The 22,843-nt window shown below is 37.5% G+C and overlaps 1 protein-coding gene across 1 annotated transcript; it reads right to left on the reverse strand.

Annotated features, from left to right (window-relative positions):
- Window positions 1–377: 377 nt before the first annotated feature.
- On the reverse strand, window positions 378–21,759 carry DAW1 (dynein assembly factor with WD repeats 1). The gene is made up of 13 exons (XM_039722322.1): window positions 21,630–21,759; window positions 18,712–18,784; window positions 17,338–17,482; window positions 14,048–14,106; window positions 13,251–13,373; window positions 11,469–11,568; window positions 9,260–9,367; window positions 8,457–8,563; window positions 5,254–5,356; window positions 4,767–4,881; window positions 3,651–3,727; window positions 1,591–1,753; window positions 378–1,045 (listed from the first exon to the last, which is right to left on the reverse strand). Exons 1-13 carry the CDS (start codon window positions 21,730–21,732, stop codon window positions 1,011–1,013), a joined length of 1,311 nt encoding a protein of 436 aa, XP_039578256.1. The 5' UTR covers window positions 21,733–21,759; the 3' UTR covers window positions 378–1,010.
- Between the last annotated feature and the right edge of the window lie 1,084 nt (window positions 21,760–22,843).

Here is a 22,843-nt window from a genome sequence, read left to right on the forward strand (position 1 = left end):
ATGACTTGCAGGAGTTTCTTATCCACTTCTCCATTTATGTCACAATCCTTGGCTTCCAACTTTGGAAAGCAGAGTTTCGTCATGCTGGACTTAATCACTGGGCCAGGATTCCAAGTTTAAGTCAACACTGATATTATTTTTTTTTTCCTCACTTCAAAATACAAGAATGAGGACTGAGCAGAAAGGCATATATTGACTGGAAAGATATGGACAAGGATGAGATGGGAGTTTAACTGCAGCACACACACACACAATAGTTAATAGCAAGACAGCTCATAAATGGCTGCTGGTTTTCTCCAGGAATATAAATGGGGCATTGTATTACAAAAACAAAAACTGGCATTTTAATTCAATATTTTATTACACACACACAAAAAATGAATACAAAACTCCTCAAAGTAAGTGCATACCAACACTCCTTTCACGACTGAGATTACATTATGCTCTATTTTTTTTTTTTATTAAAAAGGTTACAAGTTAAAAATCACACATAAAGAAACTGAGTTATCCTATGCATTCATTCTCAGTAATCATGATTTCTCTCTGGTGACTGAAATAACAGACCAGATTCTTCTCACTGCTACTCAGTGAAAAGGCAACATGCACCAATTGAAATATAAGGAACTATTCCACTTAAATGTAAGGGGGGAAAAAACCCTAGTTTTCTTTTTTACTATGTAAGTAATCAAATACTAAGCAGGTTGTACAGAGAAACTGTAGAGTCTTCATCCTTGGAGATATTCAAACCCACATCAGTCCTGGGCAGCCTGCTGGGATGCAAGGGCTCAGCAGGGCAGGCTGTCGTGCTGGGTGACCTCCAGCGGTCCCTTCCAACCTCGCAGTTCTGTGATGCCATATCCATGTCAAACCTATCAAATCTAGATAACTGCTCTACTTCAAAAGAAGGTGAACAAGGATAGTGAAAGAAAACAGATCTGACAGGCTGAGTTTATTGACTCTGAAACTCACAAAATAGGCAGGCATACATCAAACTGGATCCTTTTCTTCAGTCAGTGCCAGATTCTACAGGAGTTATCCTTGCTCCCTAGTAATAAACACACATTGTGAAGGAGCATTCAGGTGCACAGTCTATCCATTTTTGTTAAGACCTACATCAACAATGTACCCAGGAGACACTTTTTTTTTTTCTCAACAACTAGCAACAGGCAGCAGAATCAAGGGCAATACTTTCAGCTGAGATCATCGCATCCCATGACTGAAATGAAGGAAACCTGGTCCGAGTTCAGTACTTATTACACCAAAGGCATGCTCCTTTGCCTTTTGTTCATCCACACCTCCTTCATAGCAATGCATTGTGAGAAAATGGCTTAGTCACCTCTCTGGTGCTGGTATGTGCCACTGGAGAGATGGGAGGGCGTGCCCATGCCTTTGCACAAATTTGTTCATGGCCATATTCTCTTAAATTTCAGTTCTAAAATGAAGATCTAGATTTTCTTGACTACATTGTAAGTCACTGCTGGTACCTGCATTGGGCCTCAGGAAAGTTTTCAGACTGTTTTTGTTTTGCTGTAGCAAGATTTCAGATGTCTTTAAAAAAAAAAGAAAAGAAAAATAGAATGTGTTAGTTACCTGTAATGATTGTATCCCCTTTGTAGTTAAAAGCACAGGAGAAGATCTCATCAGCATGACCCTCTAATATCTGAAGGCAGTGCCCAGTAGCAGCATCCCAGAGCCGAGCTGTTTTATCAGAGCTGGCTGTTAGTATGCAATTGCCTTTAGGGTTGAAACACACCTTTAAAAATACAGAAATGAGTTCTGTTACTCAGCAAGTCAGTATGCCTAGAGAAAGAAGCATATCAAAGTGATTGAAAGATGAAAATAGAAAGCAGCAACTCTTGCATTCAGTTTTTTAGCTAAAATCAAGGGTAGTATTCCACTAGAGTCATGCTGGCAAATTTCTGTGGCTGAAAATTTTGTGTTTTTACAAAGCAGATATACCATGACCTTACAACAGGATCATAACTTCCAAATAGCAGCTTTATTTAAATGTTGCCATTATTCCAATGTAAAATTTATACGTTTTATAGAGTTTTATATTAAATAACATACATCTTTGTTATCAGAATCTGCACTGGAAACAATTAATTTTATAGTAAGTCTTCATATTTGTTAAACATTCACTGCCATAACTGCATGGATTTCCAGATAATCAGGTACATTTTTCAAGCACTAACTGGACAATACCAGTTTATTATATAATTCAAAATTGCTTAATCACTGAAGGCAAAATGTCTGCTCCCCAGAAATCCAGTCTCCAGGTAATAGCATTCCTAAGTGGTCACATCTCCATAGAATATCTGCACAAATACATGGCCTTTTCCCCATGCTCCCAGAGGAGCAGATTCTCTCCTCCAGCACTAAGGCCTTGATGGAAGCTGTCTCTGACCCACCCTCTCAGCAGCAGGGGTTCAGACTGTCTTCAGTGGGTCAGCACTGAGTGTGAGATATGCAGTGACTTTAGTAACTGAGGAAAGACCAATCCTTCTGAACTTTCTATTCTTCAGCAAAATGATTTATAGGCAAAACAATAAAATGAAAGCATTTAAGTTTTGTTCATTAAGAACCATCCTAGATTAAAAATATTAATATTTCAACATCAAAATACATCCGAAAAAGCAGCATAAACATAGCACACTAGCTTGGAAGCTAGGGAGATTATCTATTTGAAAGAATAATGAAAAGCTGCAAGCAATAAAAAATAAAGTTAATAAAGTTTGAGAAAAACGTACTATGTTGGAAGCAACTAAATTTATTTGGATCAGAACCTTGGTGTTCAGAATTGAGCCAGATAAGCAAAGCACGTGAGCACACTCCTCATGACCAAGTGATTCTCGAAACAGAGTTTGTATTTCCAAATCCCTTATGCACTTTTGAAAACAAGATTCTCCATATATTTTTCCACAGAAATATATTTTTTCTGTTCCATTCCATAAATCAGGTGTGCAGAGAAATGACAATGAGGAAAGAGGAACACATCTGGTAGAAGGAAGGAAGAAAGGAAGGAAGGTAAAAGCCTTAGAGGTAACAGCCTTAAGATGTCAACAAGAGATGAAAAACCCTGTGCTCATTCTGTCAGAGAATGTGGGACTCCAATGGCAGAATAACACAGGCAGAGTTTGGGACAGGTCAGATGAGCTCTGTTGACAATCACACTGAAGGAGCACTTAGAGAGCATCTCCCTCTCTGCTCCCCTGCTCTTCACCAAGTGTGTGTGCAGACCCAACTGATAAACTGCTTCAGGAAAAGGAAAGAGCTAAGGAAAACCAGTCATTTCAATGGCATCAAAGCCAGGTGTCCACCCCTTGGAGGAATGGACTTAAGCAGCTGCCACCATTCTAAGGAATCAAATGGTAATGACATGACAATACAGAGAAGTGGCTCTTGGAATCCCTAGGAGTAACACACCCAGTATTGTCTAAGCTCAGAAGTGGGAAATTGGTAAACAATCATTGTCGGATAGCTTTCAGCCAAAAGGAATGTTGTTTTAGTAAAGAAAACTTCTTAGCCAGACCTATCTTAAAGAATGTGGTGGTATAATGATTAACAGTATTCCTGCATTACGGAATAACTGGTGAATTGGATGTCACACAGAGTCAAATTAAAAAAGGTGCAAACCACACACAACTTACCTTTGAAATTTCATCTTCATGTCCTTCTAGCTTTGCAATGCACTGTTTTGTTCCTGCATTATAGACTCTTGCTGACCCTGTTGCAGTAGGAGCCATATGTGATTGTTATGCTTAAGCACCCATTTCAGTAAGAATATTAGAATAAGGTCAGAAGGAACTCATTCTCAGGTTTAATTTTGGAAGAAGTACAAGGCAAACTTCACGGAGTTTCCTCCAAGGGTAAAGTATGTTTAAAAAAAAAATCTGTAATCTGCATGAAAAATATTTACTTCCTTTCCTGACCAGAAATGGATTCTCCTGAAAAATTCCTAACATACAAATACAAAGGTCCACATAGAACACAGTTTACTGAAGCCTATTATTTCAGAATGCATGTACAATATATTTATAAAGCTTTCATTATATTTAACTATTTAATAATCTATTCATTATATTTAACAAGATATTGATTAAACATCAGGAAACTTTTTACATTGGCTCTTGTCTTAATATAGCAAGTACAGGAAAATAGATCCAAATAGTCCTCCCCATCCAGTCTGGTATGCTGTTTCTGGAATTGTGTATCTAAAACGAATACAGTATTGTCATTATGCAGTATAATATAAATAACTGAGCAGGTGAATATAGAAAACTATTTATTGTGATTCCTAGACAAATAATAAGCATGCAAAACTTCTGCATACCAATAACAAAACAAAATTGCTTCTTTCACTACCTCTTTATTGTGTATTCTTTTGCTGTGCATTAGAAAAGCCTGCTAGTAAATCCACCAATAAAACTCCAACTACATTTTTCATTTAAGGCTAAATCTGAGCCACCAAATCAACCCACTCAAAAGCTATTTACATACACATTTAAAATGTATTTCCAGCCACAAGTGAAATATTTGCTTCTAAGTTTGAAGTTAAAGGGGAGACATGTTGAGTTGATTGAAGTATGAAAATAAGGACTTTGTCACTGGAGAAAACTTTTAAAGTTGAATGCCCAATTTCTGTCATGCAACAGATTGATAGTTTTGAATCAAGTCCTCCTGTTCATCAAGCTACACCCAAAGCAGAGGCAAAGGGAAGGACAGAGGTGTTTGAAGCTGCAGTTCAGAGGCAGGCCCCGACTCACCATCGGCAGAGGCCGTCGCAATGCGCTGCCCGGCGTAGTCAAAGCACACATCCAGCACCTCCTTGCTGTGCCCTGCCAGCGTGGCTATGTGTGTCCCTGTCACAGCATCCCACAGCTGCACACACAAACAGGGGCACTGCATTGCTGCCTTGGCCTAATTCACTTTATAGATACCTAGCTGATTGATAGAGCAACTCGTAGAGGCCCTTTCTGATGTCTGACATGTAAAACACAAAAGCTGAATACAAATCAATAATGAGTCATTCTTTCATTAGTTTAATGTTCTATACATTTTTTAGTTCAGTGTATTGATTAAACAAGACTTAACTAGACTTCACTGAAATTAGTAAGATTATGGGTTTTACATTTAGTTGTAAATTCTCTAATTCATTACATGTACTACTTTAAAATGATGCTCCTCAATTTAAAAAAGATACATTTTATATGTCAAGTAGCTCTATTGAGTAAACCTACTGAAGCAGCTTACCATGCACGTTTTGTCCATTGATCCAGTGACAATGAGAGAACAGTCCCAGTTGAACTGGGCACTGCTAATCTCTCCTCGGTGGCCTATTAAAGTATGTAACAACCTACCAAAACAAATTTAAATAATCATTTACATTTATAGTGTGTATTTTTATATACACATATAAATTACAAGTTTAGAAAATGGTATAGTTAAAGCATCAAGTCTTCACCATTAAAGCAATTAAATGGAGTGGTGCAGCTCATTTAGGATTCTAGTACTACATCAATTCCATTTTCTATTTTTGGCAAAAAGAGGCAGTAAAGAACAAAATGGAATTTTCCTCCCTTCTCTTTCAAAAATATTTTAGTGAATGTATCTCCAGTGAAATGTGATGATTTTCAGCACCAGCGACAGATTCCTTGTATTCATCTACATGCTAAGCAAGTACAGCAAGTTTTTCCACATTATTCTCCCATTATCCTACTTCAATGAACTGTAAAAACAGTACATCTTTAAAACTCCATATAATCTAAACCTTTTATAAAATCCACTGAAGATCAAATGGAAGTTAATCAGGTACTTAATGCAAGCATGTTCCCAAATAACAGGCAAATGACAGCCCAACTGAAATATGATTTCTAATCCTCATTAATCCTCAACTTCTTGCTGCACAAGACTAGCAATACAAGTCCCATTAAATTCTTCAGCTTTATCTGAGTAGAGAGGTTATACAATTAGCCAATACTGCTTCCTATTTAATGGCCTATAAGGCAACAAAGCCTAAAAAAGATTAATTGAGATATACATCTATTAAAGGATTAGCAAGTTGGGTTATTATCACAATGCTAGTATCACTGCATCATTAATAGAAGCAGACTGTAAATAACAGATAAACTAATGACTAGAAAAACAACTAAATTAGTTTGTGACTGAAATGTTTTTATTCATTGTACAAGATATGTAAGAGTAGGTAAATTAATATATGTGCTAAATGAACAGTAAAGAAAATTTCCTGAGCTTTTGAATTTGCTGTTTGTTTATAATAACAAAAACTTGATTACATTCTTAGCATTTTGCAGAATTACTCCTTTTATTTTCTAACACTGTGAGGTCTATACTATTGTAATTGTGTAGATTTTTTTTTACAGTAAAACAAAAAATCAACAAGCAGATAACAGAAGAAAAGTCAATTTTATAAACATATTATTTGGTCATCAAGACTACTGTTACTGTAATACCTAATGCCCAAAATACCTAGAAATACCTAGAAAAAAAAGTTTTAATTTAAAAGCTGAAAGCTTAAACTTCCAGTTTTCAAAAAGGCAGTGCGGCCTTCAAGCTTTGACATAAAAATCTGATCAAGAAACAGAATAAATAGCAATGTGGAGAACATCTTACAGAAGCTCTTATCAGATACAGAAAGAACACAGAAGAGAGACTTATGAAGTGCCATAAAAATTCCATTTAAGTTTTTTATTAAAAGCAATCAGCTTTAGTCATGACAGTATTTCCTTAGCCTTCAGTTTCCTAGTGAAATTTGATCTATGGATGCTCTAGTATTTGACTATAATTGCAAATGAGAAACTGCTTTTCTCTCACACTCTGGTGTCCAGCACTCCTGACCCAAGATACAGGACCAGGCTGTTGATTTACCAAATGAAGCTCTGCAGACACCTTCAACTGGACTACAATGGGCTGTATCTGCCATGGAAATACAGACCTGGATTACAAAAGCGTGTTTCCCACTTCACCCTTTTTTCTTTTAAATCACAGTATTGTATGAAAAGAATCTCAAACTTTGTTCAGCTGTCCTGTCCCTAGATCAATTTCCCCCAGGGAAGTTCAGGGCACCTACCCAGAATAAAACTCAGGAACATATATGCTTAGCAGCATCAGCCAGCAAAATTGGAAGAAACTCAAATTTGTTTAGCTGTACACCTCATGGAATTCACATGGTGAAAAACAAGCACACAAAACCTCACCTACAAGATTTTTGCAAATGTACCTGAAAGTGTTGACAGTAAATTATGATTTGCTGACAGTCTTTCTGACTGCAACTTTCCATTATTCCTAAATCTATTCATGCCCAGGTGCCATCTGAAAGGCTGACTGCTGGTCTTGGAACAATTCTACTGCCCACTAGCTAATCACCAGAACTGCCAGGGAGAATCTGCTGGTAATGGCCCTGATGTGAAGTTCATATTGATTTCATAGAAAAAAAAATGCAACATGAAAATCCCCACACTTTGATTTCACTGTAGGCTCAGACAATAAGCCCAAGGAAGTTGTTTTCACACAAAAATACTTGCAAGAACATCAGGCTGAAGGAAATTGAATTCAAAGGTCGATTTGCTGAATGAGTGTTGGTGTTGAATAAGCTCAAAGACTATGGGATCAAGCCTTAAATTATACACTATGTGTACACAACTTATAAATCACACACTTAGTCTCACTTTTATATATATTGTCTATTATCCCAAGATATCACTATACAAACACTTTCCTTTTATGTATAAATTTCAGAGATATTCCCCTTGCTCTCAAAAGAAAAAAAAAAAGAAAGGCACAACCCCTGTAAACAAAATAGAATGGTTATCTTCATAAATTACTTTGTCAGTAATCAGGGTGATCATATTATTTTACTTACACTGAGTTCCCACTGACAAAACAATTGAATTTGTCAGCATTATACAAGCAAATATTTACCTCTTGCATTATTATTTGTTGGCATCTTAATCAAGAGATTTTGCTCTCTACAGTCAAAGGAGAACACATTTTAAATTTATATTGATGAAGGATAGTGAGAAGGAAAAACACACCCTCTATAGTTTTTAAAGATAACATAACCAGAATCATTTTCTGTAATACAAAATATGCTTTCTACTTAAACAGTCTAGAAATCCTAGACACCTTGCAAGTCATGAGTTTCCATGTTGACAAAATATATTCCTCTTTGGAGAATTCACAGGAACAAGCACAGGATCAGTCCAGTCTTTCCACCTCTTTAGCACTCATAAGATAGAATTTAAAACAATAAATACAAAAGTATTTCATGAGCAGCATTGCTTTTCAAAAGAACAAAGAGAAGAGGAGTAACAAATTACAAGACCAGAGAACATAAACTCTAAATGAAATACAAGCTCTGTAAGGTGTAGCTCAACACTTTCTATTTAATTTGTCCTGAAATCATGCAAAGTAAAATAATATTAGTGCTTTAGTACCTGCCAGTGCCAACATCCCATACTGCTACTGTATGGTCAAAGGAGCCAGTGATGATCCTGTCTCCAGTGGTGTTGAAAGACAGAGCAATAATTTCTGCTGAGTGCCCCTGAGAGAATTTTTAAAAAGGAGTATGAGAATACAAATTATTACTTTTCCATTAATATTGTTTAATATGTAGTCCTGTTTTCTCAGCAGCATAATCCTTCCACAACTCATCACTATTTTATTTACCGTCTTGTCAAGAATATCACAATTTTGACAGAAAGATCTACCTGATTGTGGAATAGTCAATATCCCAACAACTGCAACAACTCAGGCACACCACTTAAGCAGGAAGCTTATTCACTATATATGACTTAGAATTTATGTGAGAGAAATGCATTGCAGCAGCAGAGGCCAATCTGACCCTGGGAATGCCAGCAAGCCATGCAGAGCACAGAGGGATGACAATCTAGAGGTAACTGGATGCTGTCCTCTGCCCATGCTTACCTCCTCCATACAGAGGTCACAACTGACAGTAGAGCAGCAGGTTTCAACAAGTAATGGAAGGGATTCTAATCTAGAGCAGTGATGCCACTGCAATGAGAAAATCTGTCTTTTGATAAATAGGATTCATAAAACACCACAGCTTTCTCATTCCCTTCAAGTTTTCTTATTCTGTTTTGGAACTGTAGTCACTATGGGATCACCTGGTAAAAGAAACTGCAAGGTTTGAAACAGTTGTAATGGTTACACTGTTACTTATCTCAGCTGGAAAACTAAGCAAGGAACACCTCTGAAAGCATAAGGAATGCAAACATACATTTAAAGTGGCTACTTCTTCTCCTTTCTCTAGATCCCATAATTTGGCAGTGGTATCCATGCTTCCAGTTGCCAAGAGTGTGCTCTGAGGATTAAATGATAAACATACCTGTAGCGAGAAACATGGGGTAGAAAAAGTTTAAAGGAGTCCACTTATATATACTTTCTAAGTAAACTAAACAAGGGTCAGGATTACTATTTTTAAATAAGACAAAGGTCTGATAATATTTTATGACATACAGAAAACTTGCAGAATTCTTCCAATCACTCACTAGAACAGCAACAAAATCTTACCACATAATTCTGGATAAGTACTCAAACCAAGTGGACTCCTTGCAAGCACATGCTTTGTTTTCTTTATTTCAAAATTCTCACTAAAATCTTACAATTACTGTTCAGTCTGACAGTGCTCACTAGCACTATCATTTGGTAGATTTTCTCTGTTACTTGATGAAACTGGGGCAAAGATCTTCCAAACAGTTCTGTGTACCCACAAACACACTCTGTGCACTCTTACCCTATCAGGTGTCATTATCAATGTCATTTGCCAAGGGCATTGCCACAACATCATATTTAAGGAAAAGAAAGAATAAAAGCTCAACAACTACTTTAATTAATTTCTCACATTAAAAAATCATGTATTCATCCTCCCATTTTCTGCAATTATTTGGTGTGATTGCTCTGCAAATAAAGAATAGCAGGTGCAATGAAAAGAGGAAAATAGCAGCTCAGTTTTTTCATCCTGAGTAACTGTGGGCATGCCCTTGCCAGCAGTGTATCAGATGCAATAATGGCCTTTCAGAAACAGGTCGGATTCAGAGAAACACATCATTTCCTGCTGGCAATTACCTACTTCTAATTACTTGTCAGCACAACTCATAACACTCTGGGTCTAATCTACCTCTAAGAAGTCAGAAAAAATGGAGAAGCCTTTAAACATTTACCTGACTGATTTGTGGAAGTAAAACCACTGCAGCCCTTCTCAATAAGCAAATATGTTCTCCATTGTAAGGAGTAGCTCAGAGCATCCAGAGAATCAAAAACACACTGAAACAAACCCCAAATCCCAATATAGTAAACCACCGTTTTCTCACCTCTTTGTAGTTAAGGCCTCTCAATCTACAAATAAATAAATTGTTTTTTCAGAAACAACTTTCACCAATATTTCATGGACAGTGATTGTAGAGCAATTAAAAAAAAAAAAAAGAAAAAAGAAAAACAAAACATTCATCATTGAAATTCAGAGTTTTAGTGGTTTTGCCCTGATCTTTCAAACATCCAGAGAATCAAAAACACACTGAAACAAACCCCAAATCCCAATATAGTAAACCACCGTTTTCTCACCTCTTTGTAGTTAAGGCCTCTCAATCTACAAATAAATTTAAATTGTTTTTTCAGAAACAATTTTCAGCAATATTTCGTGGACAGTGATTGTATAGCAATTAAAAAAAAAAAAAACCCAAAAAAAAAAAAAAAAAAAACCAATTAAAATTTAAAAACCAAAGTTTTTGGGTTGAAAAAAGAAAAACAAAACATTCATCATTGAAATTCAGAGTTTTAGTGGTTTTGCCCTGATCTTTCAAACTGTAATTTGTGCATCAAGGCACTTGCTACTGCTGATAGGGGTCCTAGTGCATGGGAGAGGAAACCAAGCATTTTTAAGTTTAAACTGGTTTAATTTCATAGATCTTTGACATTTCAGCATCCCACATACTCCCAGTTAACACACTTTAAATTTCAGAAATTCCTTCCCCTACAGCTCCAATTGGTTCTGTACACAAAGTACAGATCTCTGTGAAAGACAACAACACAAGCAATGATGTTCTTGTATATTTAGTTCTGCAAATATGGGAGGAAATGCAAGATAGCTAGAAAAACATGTGATACGTAATCAAACAAAAAATATGTACAATGAAAATTCCAGTTGCTATGGTATTTTTCAATGTTTTAACATTTAGCAAACAGGGAAATCAGAACAAAGTTAAAACAACAATATAATTTCAAACAGTGTATGAGGGTTTATTCTATCTCCAGAACTGTCAGACTCTCCTCCCTTGCAGTGCAGAAATGCTAAGAGGACCTGGATGTATGAGTAGATGTGCCACAATAGCTGTGCCTTCCAGTGGGAGCTCAAAGGGAGTCAGAACCCACAGTCATCAATGATAGTGAGAAAAAACATAAAGGAATAAGAAACATCCATCACTACTCACTATTTCTGCACTATGTCCTCTGAAGGTATGATAACATTTTCCTGTTTCTGTACTCCACACTTTGCAGGTTTTATCAAAAGATCCAGTGGCAATCTTGTCACTAAATAGAAAGACAAAAAAAATGCTGTAATTTTTATGTAGAAAAACCTTCTGACTCCAGAGACAGCAGAATCCAGAGAAACAACACCCAGCCTTGGAAGCTCCAATGCACTTTGGTGCTCACTGCCACACTACAAGACCCTGCAGCAGGATTTCACAAACACAAGTTACAGCAAGGCAAAAAATTAGCAGACACAGGGAGTTTCTAAGAGTGCTACTGCACCTATCTATTAGCACAGGAGTGTTCATAACTGATGACTGACCTGCTTTAGGGATGGTGCTGTGCTGCACTTACAGATTTATTAAGAAGTTATATAATTTCATCAGATTACATCTGTTTATCAACAATTACAAATGCAGTTCACCCAAACTTCAGAAGTTGAACTCTACTCCCACTGAAGTCAGTGGAAGTGTTGTGACCATCTGCAGTTAGACCAAGACTAAAGTGAAGTCTCCAGAAAATGTACCAAGGGGCACTGTACCAAAACATGAAGATTAGCAGAAAAAAAAAAAGGGGGTTTTATCAACCTCCAGAAAATGTACCAAGGGGCACTATACCAAAACGTGAAGATTAGCAGAAAAAAAAAGGGGGTTTTATCAAATTTTTAATACAAAAGTAGTTCAAGGTTCTCATCAGGCTTTGTCTCGCTGTATGCTGCTTCTCCACTTTTATGTTTCAGTCTAGTTATTAATCTTAGCCCAGATTTTTGTCATTAGTTTCACCAAGCCATATAAATGAACTTCATTAAAAGCTTTTATAAAGTAAAGAATAATATCAGAATATAAGACATTGACGCAAAAATGTCTAAGTTTTTCTTTTCATATAGAAAAAAGAGATGAAGTTTCAAATAGTGTAAGAACAAATATTTTAACATTTATTTCCTGTTGGTAATTGTGTATTTTTCAACTGATAAATAGGACATCCAACAGTAATGTGATTCAATAGAAAAATATGAATTAATTTATCTTTACAGAAAAAATGGTTTTCTCACACATGACAGCTTCCTCAGCAAGCAAATGACAATGAAACTTCAGTAGCTAACACATAATTCCCTGCACCTAACAGGTGGCAATTCCAGCCTAGGGCAAAAACTTACTGAGGAAAACAAAACATGCAAAAATTAATATCTGATGTTCACACAGCAGCACCTTGTGGATTTTACAAAAATTACTCAAAAGCTGTGACATTTCTAAATCATGTCCTAAATAATACAGAATTTGTAATGGCAAATGGAAAAATCCACTTCTTTCTCCTTAAGTGGAGCAACATGGATTGTCATAAGTGCTTACATGTCACACCACATACAACTACATGGAGGCAGAAGAGAATGATTAACATTCAGAATACAATCTGATCATGTAGATATTACTGAAATAAACTGTGTTTCAATACACTCAACTAACTCATTAGACTGAATACTCATTTAGACTCAGACTGAATACCTAATTAAAATTTTGGTTAGAATTTCTAAATTTAATTTTTAAAAATGATAGCAGAAAACATGTTTGAATGGATCTCTTGTACAAATAATGACAGTGTCATCCTACAGTGATTAGCTATAGCTGAACTCTACAAACTCAGAAGTTGAACTCTTTCAATTTAAAATAGTCTGTTCTGTGTTAGAGCATTTGTAAAATAACAGTATTAGCAATTATGAAGAATCTCAGAGGAAATTTATTTACCCATAGGGGTTATTGAAAGCTATGGCATAGACAACGTTTCTGTGTCCCTCCAGAGAATGCAGCTCTTCTCCTGATGCTGTATCCCACAGTTTGCAGGTTCTGTCATAGCTTCCAGTGATAAAGCTAAAGCAAAGAGAAATTCATTTCTGAATACAGCAAATATCTTACTGGTCCCAAGGCACTGCCAAATTATTTATTTCCACAGATTTTAATTAGCATTGTCTCAGACCCTAAATCTGTATTCAGAAATAGAGATTTATGACCATAGAGGTTCCTTTTCTTCTTTCTTTTTAACATCTTAGTCAAAAAAACATATTTTTCTAATCTTTAATGTATTTTAACTAGAAAGCATCCTGTTGCTTTTAAGATATGAAGGAAAAAATTATTAGACAAATGTCCACAGTGAAATCAATTAACATGAAAGTTACACTTTCACTACAGTGAAATTCCCAAATAAGTTTATGTCAAAGACTCATTTAGCTTTTAGCAATATTTAGTTTACTGCCATAAAGGTGCTATTGCCATAAAGGTGTAATATGGTAATTGTCACCAGACTATGACTGTGGAAGAAAAAAAATCACATTAATTTAATCTCATCTGCTACTTTTTTGCATCTCCCATGGGTTTTCCACAGAGGCCTGAAATATAATCTCCAGTTATGCCTGAAGCTGCTTTTAAGCTGCAAAGCTGAATTCTTTCTGCAGCAAGATAAGAGCACTGACATTTCCTTACCATTTAATTTACAAGTACAAAACTTCAATTAAGTATTAGGTACCTTGACTTTGAAAACAACTTACCGAGAACCAGATTTGTTAAATGCAACATTAGTCAGAGGCAATATGTGTGTTCTAAGCACCTGAAATAGAAGTGGAGGCAGTGAGAAGTAAAACATTTGAAGCTAAAAAAATAAACAAAATTGCTCAGAATATTCAACAGATTAATTTTTTCTTGTCCTCCTGTTAGAGAAGAAGAAACCCCACATTAATCATCAGGTTACCACTGAAGATGTTATATAGTATAGATTTCAATTTTCTCTTTTATTTCAATGAACTGGTTGTTTTCCCATGTTTGCATTGTCTTCACCTTCTTCAAGACCAGCAAAACAACCCCAGACCAGAGCTAAATGGGCAAAACAAAAGAGGAGACCATGATGATGTAAGATCACTGATAAAAGAAATCCCAACTAATATTAAGCCATAGCCAGTGAACCAAGAAATCCAGTTAAATTTGAGACTTTTAGGGTGTGGGATGCTTCCAGCTGGCACTTGACTTTGTTGTACACAACAGGAACAAAAAAATAAATATAAGCTACAGCTTATAAGAAATATAAGTTTCAGCTCTGTCCTATGAAGTCATGACAAATTGTGCAAAACCATAACAAAGATACTCAGCAAGGCAAAATTCCAAGACAGAATTTCAACTTTAATGTCTGCACAGATTGTGTAGGGCACTGTTTTCTAACAGTGCTTTAATCAGACACTACAGGATAATTCATGTGAATGAGCCCATAGCCATAGTAACACAAACTGAGGTTTATTAAGCAGAGGTGAAAATAGTTTCAGATACTGCAGTGGAAGTCACCTTGCCATGACACTTTAAAAAGAAACAAAAAAATTTAATCTGGTTGGTGTATGAATAAATTGGCAGCTGTAAAACATGGTTTGCACTTGAATAATTTCCACCTTTTAGAAGCTGCCCTCTCCTCAAGTCTAAACCATAATAAAATCATAAACTGGGAAATCACCACAACTGCTGACAGTGAAGTAAAGGGAAGTTAAAAATACCCCAGTGGTTCACTAGGTCTTTTCTGCAGTGTAAGAATGAAGAAGAAACTGTTTATGAACAGTGAGATTTAATCACTGACATATTACCAGAGCTTCAACTTTTTTTGCTTATCTCAAGTCCTCCAAGCTGCCTGTCTCCAAAAGGAAAATGAGAAAGGCTCATAGATCTCCTGCTCAGAAGAGTAGGGATTCATCAAAATGGAAATAACAGTTGATAAGTGAAGGACTGAGAGGGAGAGAGAAACAGAAAATGTATTTTACGTTACAGAAACAGCAATTTCTTCTCTCTTGAGAAAGCAACACAAGTTGTACTTTCAGCTGCTGAAGTGGGAATGGGCAATCAAGATGTGGAAATGACAAAAATATTTTGTTTTTTAAAAAGAGCCACAATATCCGTCTGCATATGAGAATCAATAATTATGGAAATTTATGGAAATCTCACCCATAACTTTTTTAGGACTACATGCAGGCAGCTCTGAAGAACAAAGGTATTTTGAAATTATGAAAAAAGGGAGGAAAACGAGATGTGTTTTTATGTAATTTCAGATTATGAGACTAATTCTGTTCTTCCAATGCCCAGTGCTGCAGTTGCTTCATCCACAGAACTCTGAGCCAGCAAGAATTGCCTGTGCAAATGATACAATAATCAAACCCTAAGGCAATATTAGAAAAAATATACCTCCGTTCTGCAAAATCTGCTAAAGCTGTACCTAAGATAAAAATCTGCAAATTACTATAGCATCCCATGCCTTGGAACACTTTAGAACCTGAGAAATTGCTATAATACCTCATTTCTCTGCAGGGTGCCTAACACACCACCATCACTACAATTACTGGAAATAACAAAAAGATGAGCTTATACACTTGTTTCAGTTTATTCTCCAGTGCAACAGGAATAAAAACCATTCATTTCCAAGCAATGTACACATAAAACTTTTTTTTTTTCAGGGAAAAGAAAAACAAATCTCACTCCCACCCATCTCTTATATTTTATTAGTATCTCAAAAGGACCTGGTACTCATATTTCATTTAGAAACCTTAGATGAAACTGAACATCAAAAAAGTTCTTTTCACACACTTCTAACCACTCTTGAGTGAAGGAAATAATCCAGCACTGATTGGATTTGCCTGCTTCTATTATTTCCAAATACAGAAGCTCAGGCACAGCACTACACCCAACAATGAACAAATACATTATTTACACTCAAGTTTGAACAAGCATTTGAAGATTTTGTCAGTCTCTGTGATGAACAAACAATTTCTAAAGCTTTTGAAAAGCAAGGCATTATCTCAGCTGAGAGCATAACTTGGAAGAGAAACTTTTAAATTTAAGATGCCCTGCTACATAGCTCTGTTTTCAAGGTTAAATACATATTTCTTTGCAGAATTCACCCAGATGAGTATTGTTGGTCAAAAGAATCAAAGCTATACCTCAGAACATGTAAGGGATTTTTACAGCTGAACAAACCAACACAAACCTTCTTTTTCTCTTCTAATTTAAGGTAACAATAAACGCCATAGCACTGACCAGCATTGTTCAACAACTACACATTGCCATCTGCTGACACAATAAAGATACAACGTTTAACTATGTCAGATTGTAGCATGTAATACGTGGAAGAAAGTTTCATTTCCACAATTAAATACAATTAAACCAATTCTCTTCTGACACACTCAGTCCTGGATTTGAAGCTCTGAAAGGTCTCTGTAATCATTGTTCTTAAAAATCCTTTTTCTTTGAAAAAATATTCCAGTGCTCTTTGTAAGCTGAAAATCAATTTATCAATATTCAAAGATAACAGTAATGAAAGAAAGCAATGAAAACTAAGATTTGTAATGACAACTGCATGTAGCATAAAACCCCATAAAATAACAGCATAAATCCCACAATTTTCACAAAATGAAGAACAAGTAGACACATGTATGAAAATATTTTGGTCCTTTCCCAACAGCTAATTTACGTGGGGTCGATTTACAGGCTTTGTTGAAATGTAACTGTGGGTGTTGCTGGCCCACAAACTCTTTCTCAACAAATAAAAGATTGATTTCTCTCCATCCAAAACACACCCTAATGATTAAGCCTGGGAAAACAATATCTAGGGACAGTTATACCTCTCAGCTTTATTGGGGGAATTCCTGGCTGGAAAATCAGGCCAGACTCAGTTGCTCTGAAAGTGCAGAGAGGTTTGAAAAGTGCCAAGGAATCAGTCATACAGCACAATACACAGCAGTAAAAATATACTCACAGTATCACAACTTAAACCCCCCCAAATGCCCAAAATTATTTTAAAGACGCCTCTGACCTTAAAAAGAGAGAATTTGTGATTCTGTTTTTCCCCTAGCTTCTCCTGCAATCTTTGCACTAGATGTATGACATGTTCCAAGCAGGAAGCTGTGATGAGAGGTTCTCTTTTTTGGATTTCTTCTACTAAGGCTGTAACATCTGTGCTAATTATGAGAAAAGAATGAAAACAAACTCAATAAATACCCCAAACCCACCACACTCCATCCTCTGGAAATAATTATGAATTCAAACCAAAGAATATTATTTACTTGCAAAGAAACTGAAGTAAGCAATTAAATGTTATGCATTTATCTAATTCTGTAAAGGCATAAAGAAATAAGAATAAATCTTTCTTGGTTTTTATATTTCCTTCCCTCTCTTACTGAAGCTGTATAGTAAAATTCAACTTTTAAAAATTGTAGCTTGGAAGAAATTTATCTTTTGGAACAACTTCCATGGAGGATCAGGCATGGGAGATGTGTGTCCCACACTGTCAGTTTAGATATCTGAATCATACTGGAATTTCATAAATTCCAAACAAATTGCCCATGAAGTAGTAACAAGACAAACTATGTGTGCAAAGTCTTAAATTTATCTCTGTGGCTTCAGAAATCTATGGCTGCTTCCATAACTCTTAGTTTTGACAGTAACTACCAGTGGTGCTGTGTTCTGATGTCCCTGGAGCCCCCAGCAAGGGGCACACAGCTGGTCTGTCCAACTGGATCCTCTTTCCATTTCATCAGGTAACTACTGATTTCTGGCTTTCTCTGAGAAACCAAGGGTTGACAATACCCAGCAGTCAAATCACAATACCCTCTTAAAATCAGCTTAGCAAGAAAGCCAAGTATTTCTGTAGGTATGGGAATTATTCAAGTCTAAGGGGATTTTCTGCGTCAGTCTTCTAAGTGGGAGCCACTACATCATAAAAGAATATCCTCTCAGTGTTTATACTCCTGTTCACTAACACCAGACAACTTATTTCTTTCACGAAGAGACTTGATTGGTTTTACCCACAGCACCATACTGGACAGTCCTAAGTAGACAAAACTTAATAATTTTTAAATTGGGATTTTTCATCCTGCATATCCAGGTTACACTGCCTGCTGACTTGGGCTTACATGCAAGGCCTCTTCCATACCAATGCTGCTATTAAGACAATCATATTACTTCATGTATTTCAGCCTAATAAACTCCATGGATTTGGGTAACTTTATTTAATGGTGGCACTTTATTATTTTTCTGAAGCCCTTCCTAGCTGAGCTGGCTGAGTAGAGCACACAGGCTCTACCCAATAGCTGATCTCAGTTACGTGTAACACAGTCAAATAGAGTTGTACATGAACATGCTAGATAAACACAGAGAGTGCTGTTATCTGAAGCAGTATCATACTTACTCAGGTCTAAGATCAAGCAGATCTATTGATCTGGTCTTTGACTCACCACCTTCTACATATTCCAGAATAATTCCTTTAAAAACAAGTGATAAACAGGTCATAATTAGACTTCTGAAGTTTTATAACATGCACTGTAGACAGCAGCACTCACACTTTCATAGCTCCACCAGCTTCAGGAGACTCAGTTCCAGTTCTTGGAGCTGGAAGGAGGTTGGCTGCCATGGCTGAGAGCAAGCATGGTGATTAACAACTCTGATATGCTTATAAGAAAAAGGATATTAAACAATATTATTTCTGAGATATTTTCTATTCTGGAAATGAACAAGCTCTTTTTTCCAACAACATTTTGCATCACGTCATCAGCATTAATTTCAAAGAAGCTGTCCTGAAGATACTTGCTGTAGTTTGGTGTCCCAGGAAGCCTAGAAAACATGTTTTGCAAAACCCATTATATTTATTCTAGTCTTTGCAAAGGCTTGAGTGCAGTAATGTATCAGAAATCATAAAACGCTTTACATTCCCAGGTTTGCTCTGGCACCTCTGCAACTTCCACTGAACTGGAGTATTAAAATGTTTAACCACATGGCTTGCTGTTTTGAAACAGCTGATAAAGGGCTCAGCTGCTCCTTGACTTTGTGGGAAAAGATAATTTAGATAAACTTCTGTGTCATTCTGCATTTCACAAAATTCACAGGAAAAGTCACACACTTCTGTGACTACACTGTTCACAAGCTTCTTCCATTTCTTTATGTGTTGGCACTGCAATAAGTAAACCATCCATGTAATGTATGATTATTGCTTGTGGATATTTCTGTCAAGCTGGAGACAAAGCCCGTGCCACAAATCACTGGCAGAAAGTGGGTGAGTTTTTGAATTTGAAAGGAAGATCCTTTTTACCAATACAATTCCTGAGCTGGCCACCTCCAGCTTGTTTCACTTCTGAAAATTCACTGAGTCACCTGAGTACAGGATACACCATGCCAATCTGGCAGCATTGCTTTTCAAAGCACGGCTCCACTCAGAAAACTCATAAATGAAGGATACAAAATAGGAATTAGTATCAGCTAGGCTGGAAAAGGCCTCTGGGATCATTATTAAGTCCAACCCATAAGCAAACACCACCTTGTTAACCAAACCCTGGCACTGAGTGCCAGTCCTTAAACACCTCAGTGATGGTGGCTGCACCACCTCTCTGGGCAGCCGCCTCAGCGCCATGGCCGCCACCGCCGCCCGGCCCGCGCGTCCGCCCGCAGCCATGGCAACGGCCCGACGCGCATGCGCGGCTGCGGCGCGGCGCTGAGGCGCCGGGCCCGCCATGGCGGGTGTGGGCTGTGCCGCTGTGGCTGCGCAGCCGGGTCAGCGCTAGCGGCCCCGGGCTGGCACTTGGCACTGTATCGTCCTACAGAGCTGCCAGGGCTGCTACACTGAGAGGAAAGGAGCGGTCTAGAAAGGAGTGCGCTAAAATATACGTATAAAATTCGGAGTGCCAAAGAGCCGCTAGTAACGGCATAGCAAATGTGTGAAAGCTTTTTGGAAAGTGAATAGTTACTTACTAAGGAAAGAGGGCAATGATTAAATTAAAAAAAGAAAAACCTAATCAGTTTAGTTTTTTTAAAGAGATAGGGCAGAAGCACAACTATGAAAACACGGTTTAGAATCACAGAATCATTAAGGCTGGAAAGGCCTTGCAATAGAGACCAGCCATTGACCAGCACCACCACGTTCACCACTAAACCAAGGCCACACGCCTTCAGAGCACTGCCAGGAATGCTGATTCCACCAGTTCCCTCAGCAGCTCTTAACTTCCAATCTAAACCATGCCCTGGCACAATCTGAGGCCATTTCCACTCATCCTGTCACTTATTACCCACAGAAGAGACCCACCCTGCCTCGCTCCTTGCAGGTGTCACCCCCAGACTCCTTCTCCCCAGCTCCCTGCGTCAGTTTCACTGCCTTTCTTTGCATGTGCATGTCATCAAAAAGAGAAGAAAACACGTAATTGAAAAGAGAGAACCAACATGGAGTCATGAGAAGATAATAGCATTTATAGCGTGGAAAATTTGTGTCAAGCTTTATGTTGAAATGGCTGTAGAGCATCAATAGGGGGAAGCAGTAAACACATTCTCATTTGGCCGATCTGGTGGCCCACATTGTTGACAATGGATCAATACAAGACAGTCCCACTCAGTGTTTAACAATACAAGAGTTTTTCCAAAAACACCCATATGGCTCCCTACAGCTTCACTTTGAAGACAGTCCTTTGATTTTTTGAAAGCCAGGAAATAAAATACAATGGCCAATTCCAGACTTATTTCAGGACATGGCTGGGGGACAAAGTGGTCTCCAAATTTTTCATTCCCACTTGTTTGTTTTAAGTCTTTTATCTTGTTTGTATGTGGCAAGTCTTGAGGCAGATAAGAAATATTTTTATTGAAAACAATCTGAACAGCTTTCCGACGGAATTGACTTACTTGGACCAACCCTGTTCAAAAATAACTTTTTTAACAACCCCAAATCTTGGTGGTCTCCAATTTCTTAACAACTTTTTGTATTTGTTCAGCACAATATTTATTCACCCAGATTATAAATTCAGAATAGAAATATTTTTCTGTTCTTTTAACTTAAATGACGTGATCAAACAACTGTGGCAAGGACAGTGCTTCTTACCTTACAACATAATTTGTTCATCATAAACACAGAGATTCATGCAGCCTTTCTGGTACCTTCAGTATTATTTAACACCAACTGGAAGTACTACATTTAATTGTTTTAGTCATATTTAAACAAAATAGTCAAACCAGGGGAGGGAAATGGAAGGACTGCAAAGCTCCATGACGTCAGTACCTGTTGATCACAACGTTTTCCCCTCACTTTCTTACTCCAAATCTCCATCTGAACACCTCACAATTTGTCCTTACCTGTTATTAGGATGCAATAATGACACGAGATGATAAATGAGGCCTCAGCTGTCACCTCTTTCTTTGCTTCTGTAAACATAAGATGAGGGAGCAGTGGAGTCATGGCAGAAGTCAATCCCTCTGAGCCCTGTGCCTGCTCTCCAGGCCGACCCAGAGAGGCACTGATGTGATGGCCTTGTTTGCTCCACTCCTGTGCGGTCACTGGAAAACCCTGCTGACCACCTGAGTGGGGACAAGGAGCTCACTCTGTGCCAAGACGAAGCTTTCCCCACAGTGCTACCCAGGATGGGCCTGGGTGAAAATACATGTACAATGACACAGTGTGTCCTTCTGGCAAAACAGAACCAGAGCTGTAGCACCGGTGGGATTACCTGGGGAGGCTTTAGGCAAAAAGGGGAAAACTGTGGGGAAGGAGTGAATGGAAGGACTTGCTGTTTCATTTTTTCTTGGAGTCTAGATAAGGGGATTCTGATGATACAGCAGACTGAGCTCCTGTCCATGCCATTAAACCTTGACTGTTAAGGAGAAATGAGAAGGACTTGCTATTTCATTTTTTCTTGGAGTCTAGATAAGAGGGATTCTGATGATACAGCCGACTGAGCTCCTGTCCATGCCATTAAACCTTGACTGTTAAGGAGAAATGCAACTTTGCTCCAAGTTCATGGAAAGAAGCCACTAGTGCATACTTTTAGAAGGAATATTTTCAGGCTGCTGGGGCAAAATTGTTGCCCTGCTATTTTTCAGTGTCTAAAGAGTGCACACAACCTCTTAGTCATGAAAGACTGACTTCAAAGAATGCACCATGTAGGGAGTTCAAAAATATCTACACTGGAAGTAAAAATTAAATGCTGAGACATACATCTTTTATGCACAGAGATCAAAAATATTGATGATATCAGCCTGGAAAGATAATTTATAGAGCAGTTGCTCCCTGTGCATTTTTGCTTATCTCAGCAGCTTCCAGGGGAGGCAGAAAGTTGAGATGGTATAAAACTCATTGGTCTGTATTCAAGAGGCTTTGAAAGGCTTCAGTGTAGGTTATCTACAGTGCTGAAGGGAACTCTATCAGGCAATGTGAAGCAAAATCAGTGCAGTTACAATGAAGAACCACCTTTGGAGAACCTTGGGTTCTTCCTGCCAACACAGGTTCTGAAAAATCCTCTCTTGAGACAATGTACAATCCTAAGGATAAGGTGAAATAAGTGTTTCTGACT

Source organism: Passer montanus, unplaced genomic scaffold, assembly GCF_014805655.1.
Source record: "Passer montanus isolate IOZ18808 unplaced genomic scaffold, ASM1480565v1 scaffold48, whole genome shotgun sequence".
Taxonomy (NCBI): Eukaryota; Metazoa; Chordata; class Aves; order Passeriformes; family Passeridae; genus Passer; species Passer montanus.

Coding starts and splice junctions, on each gene's coding strand:
- DAW1 (XM_039722322.1), bottom strand. CDS start 21,732: ATGACTCCACTGCTCCCTCATCTTATGTTTACAGAAGCAAAGAAAGAG. Junction 14,107..17,337: donor ACAAATTCTCTCTTTTTAAG/GTCAGAGGCGTC, acceptor CTTCTATTTCAG/GTGCTTAGAACACACATATT. Junction 9,368..11,468: donor GAGGACATAGTGCAGAAATA/GTGAGTAGTGAT, acceptor TTCTCGCTACAG/GTATGTTTATCATTTAATCC.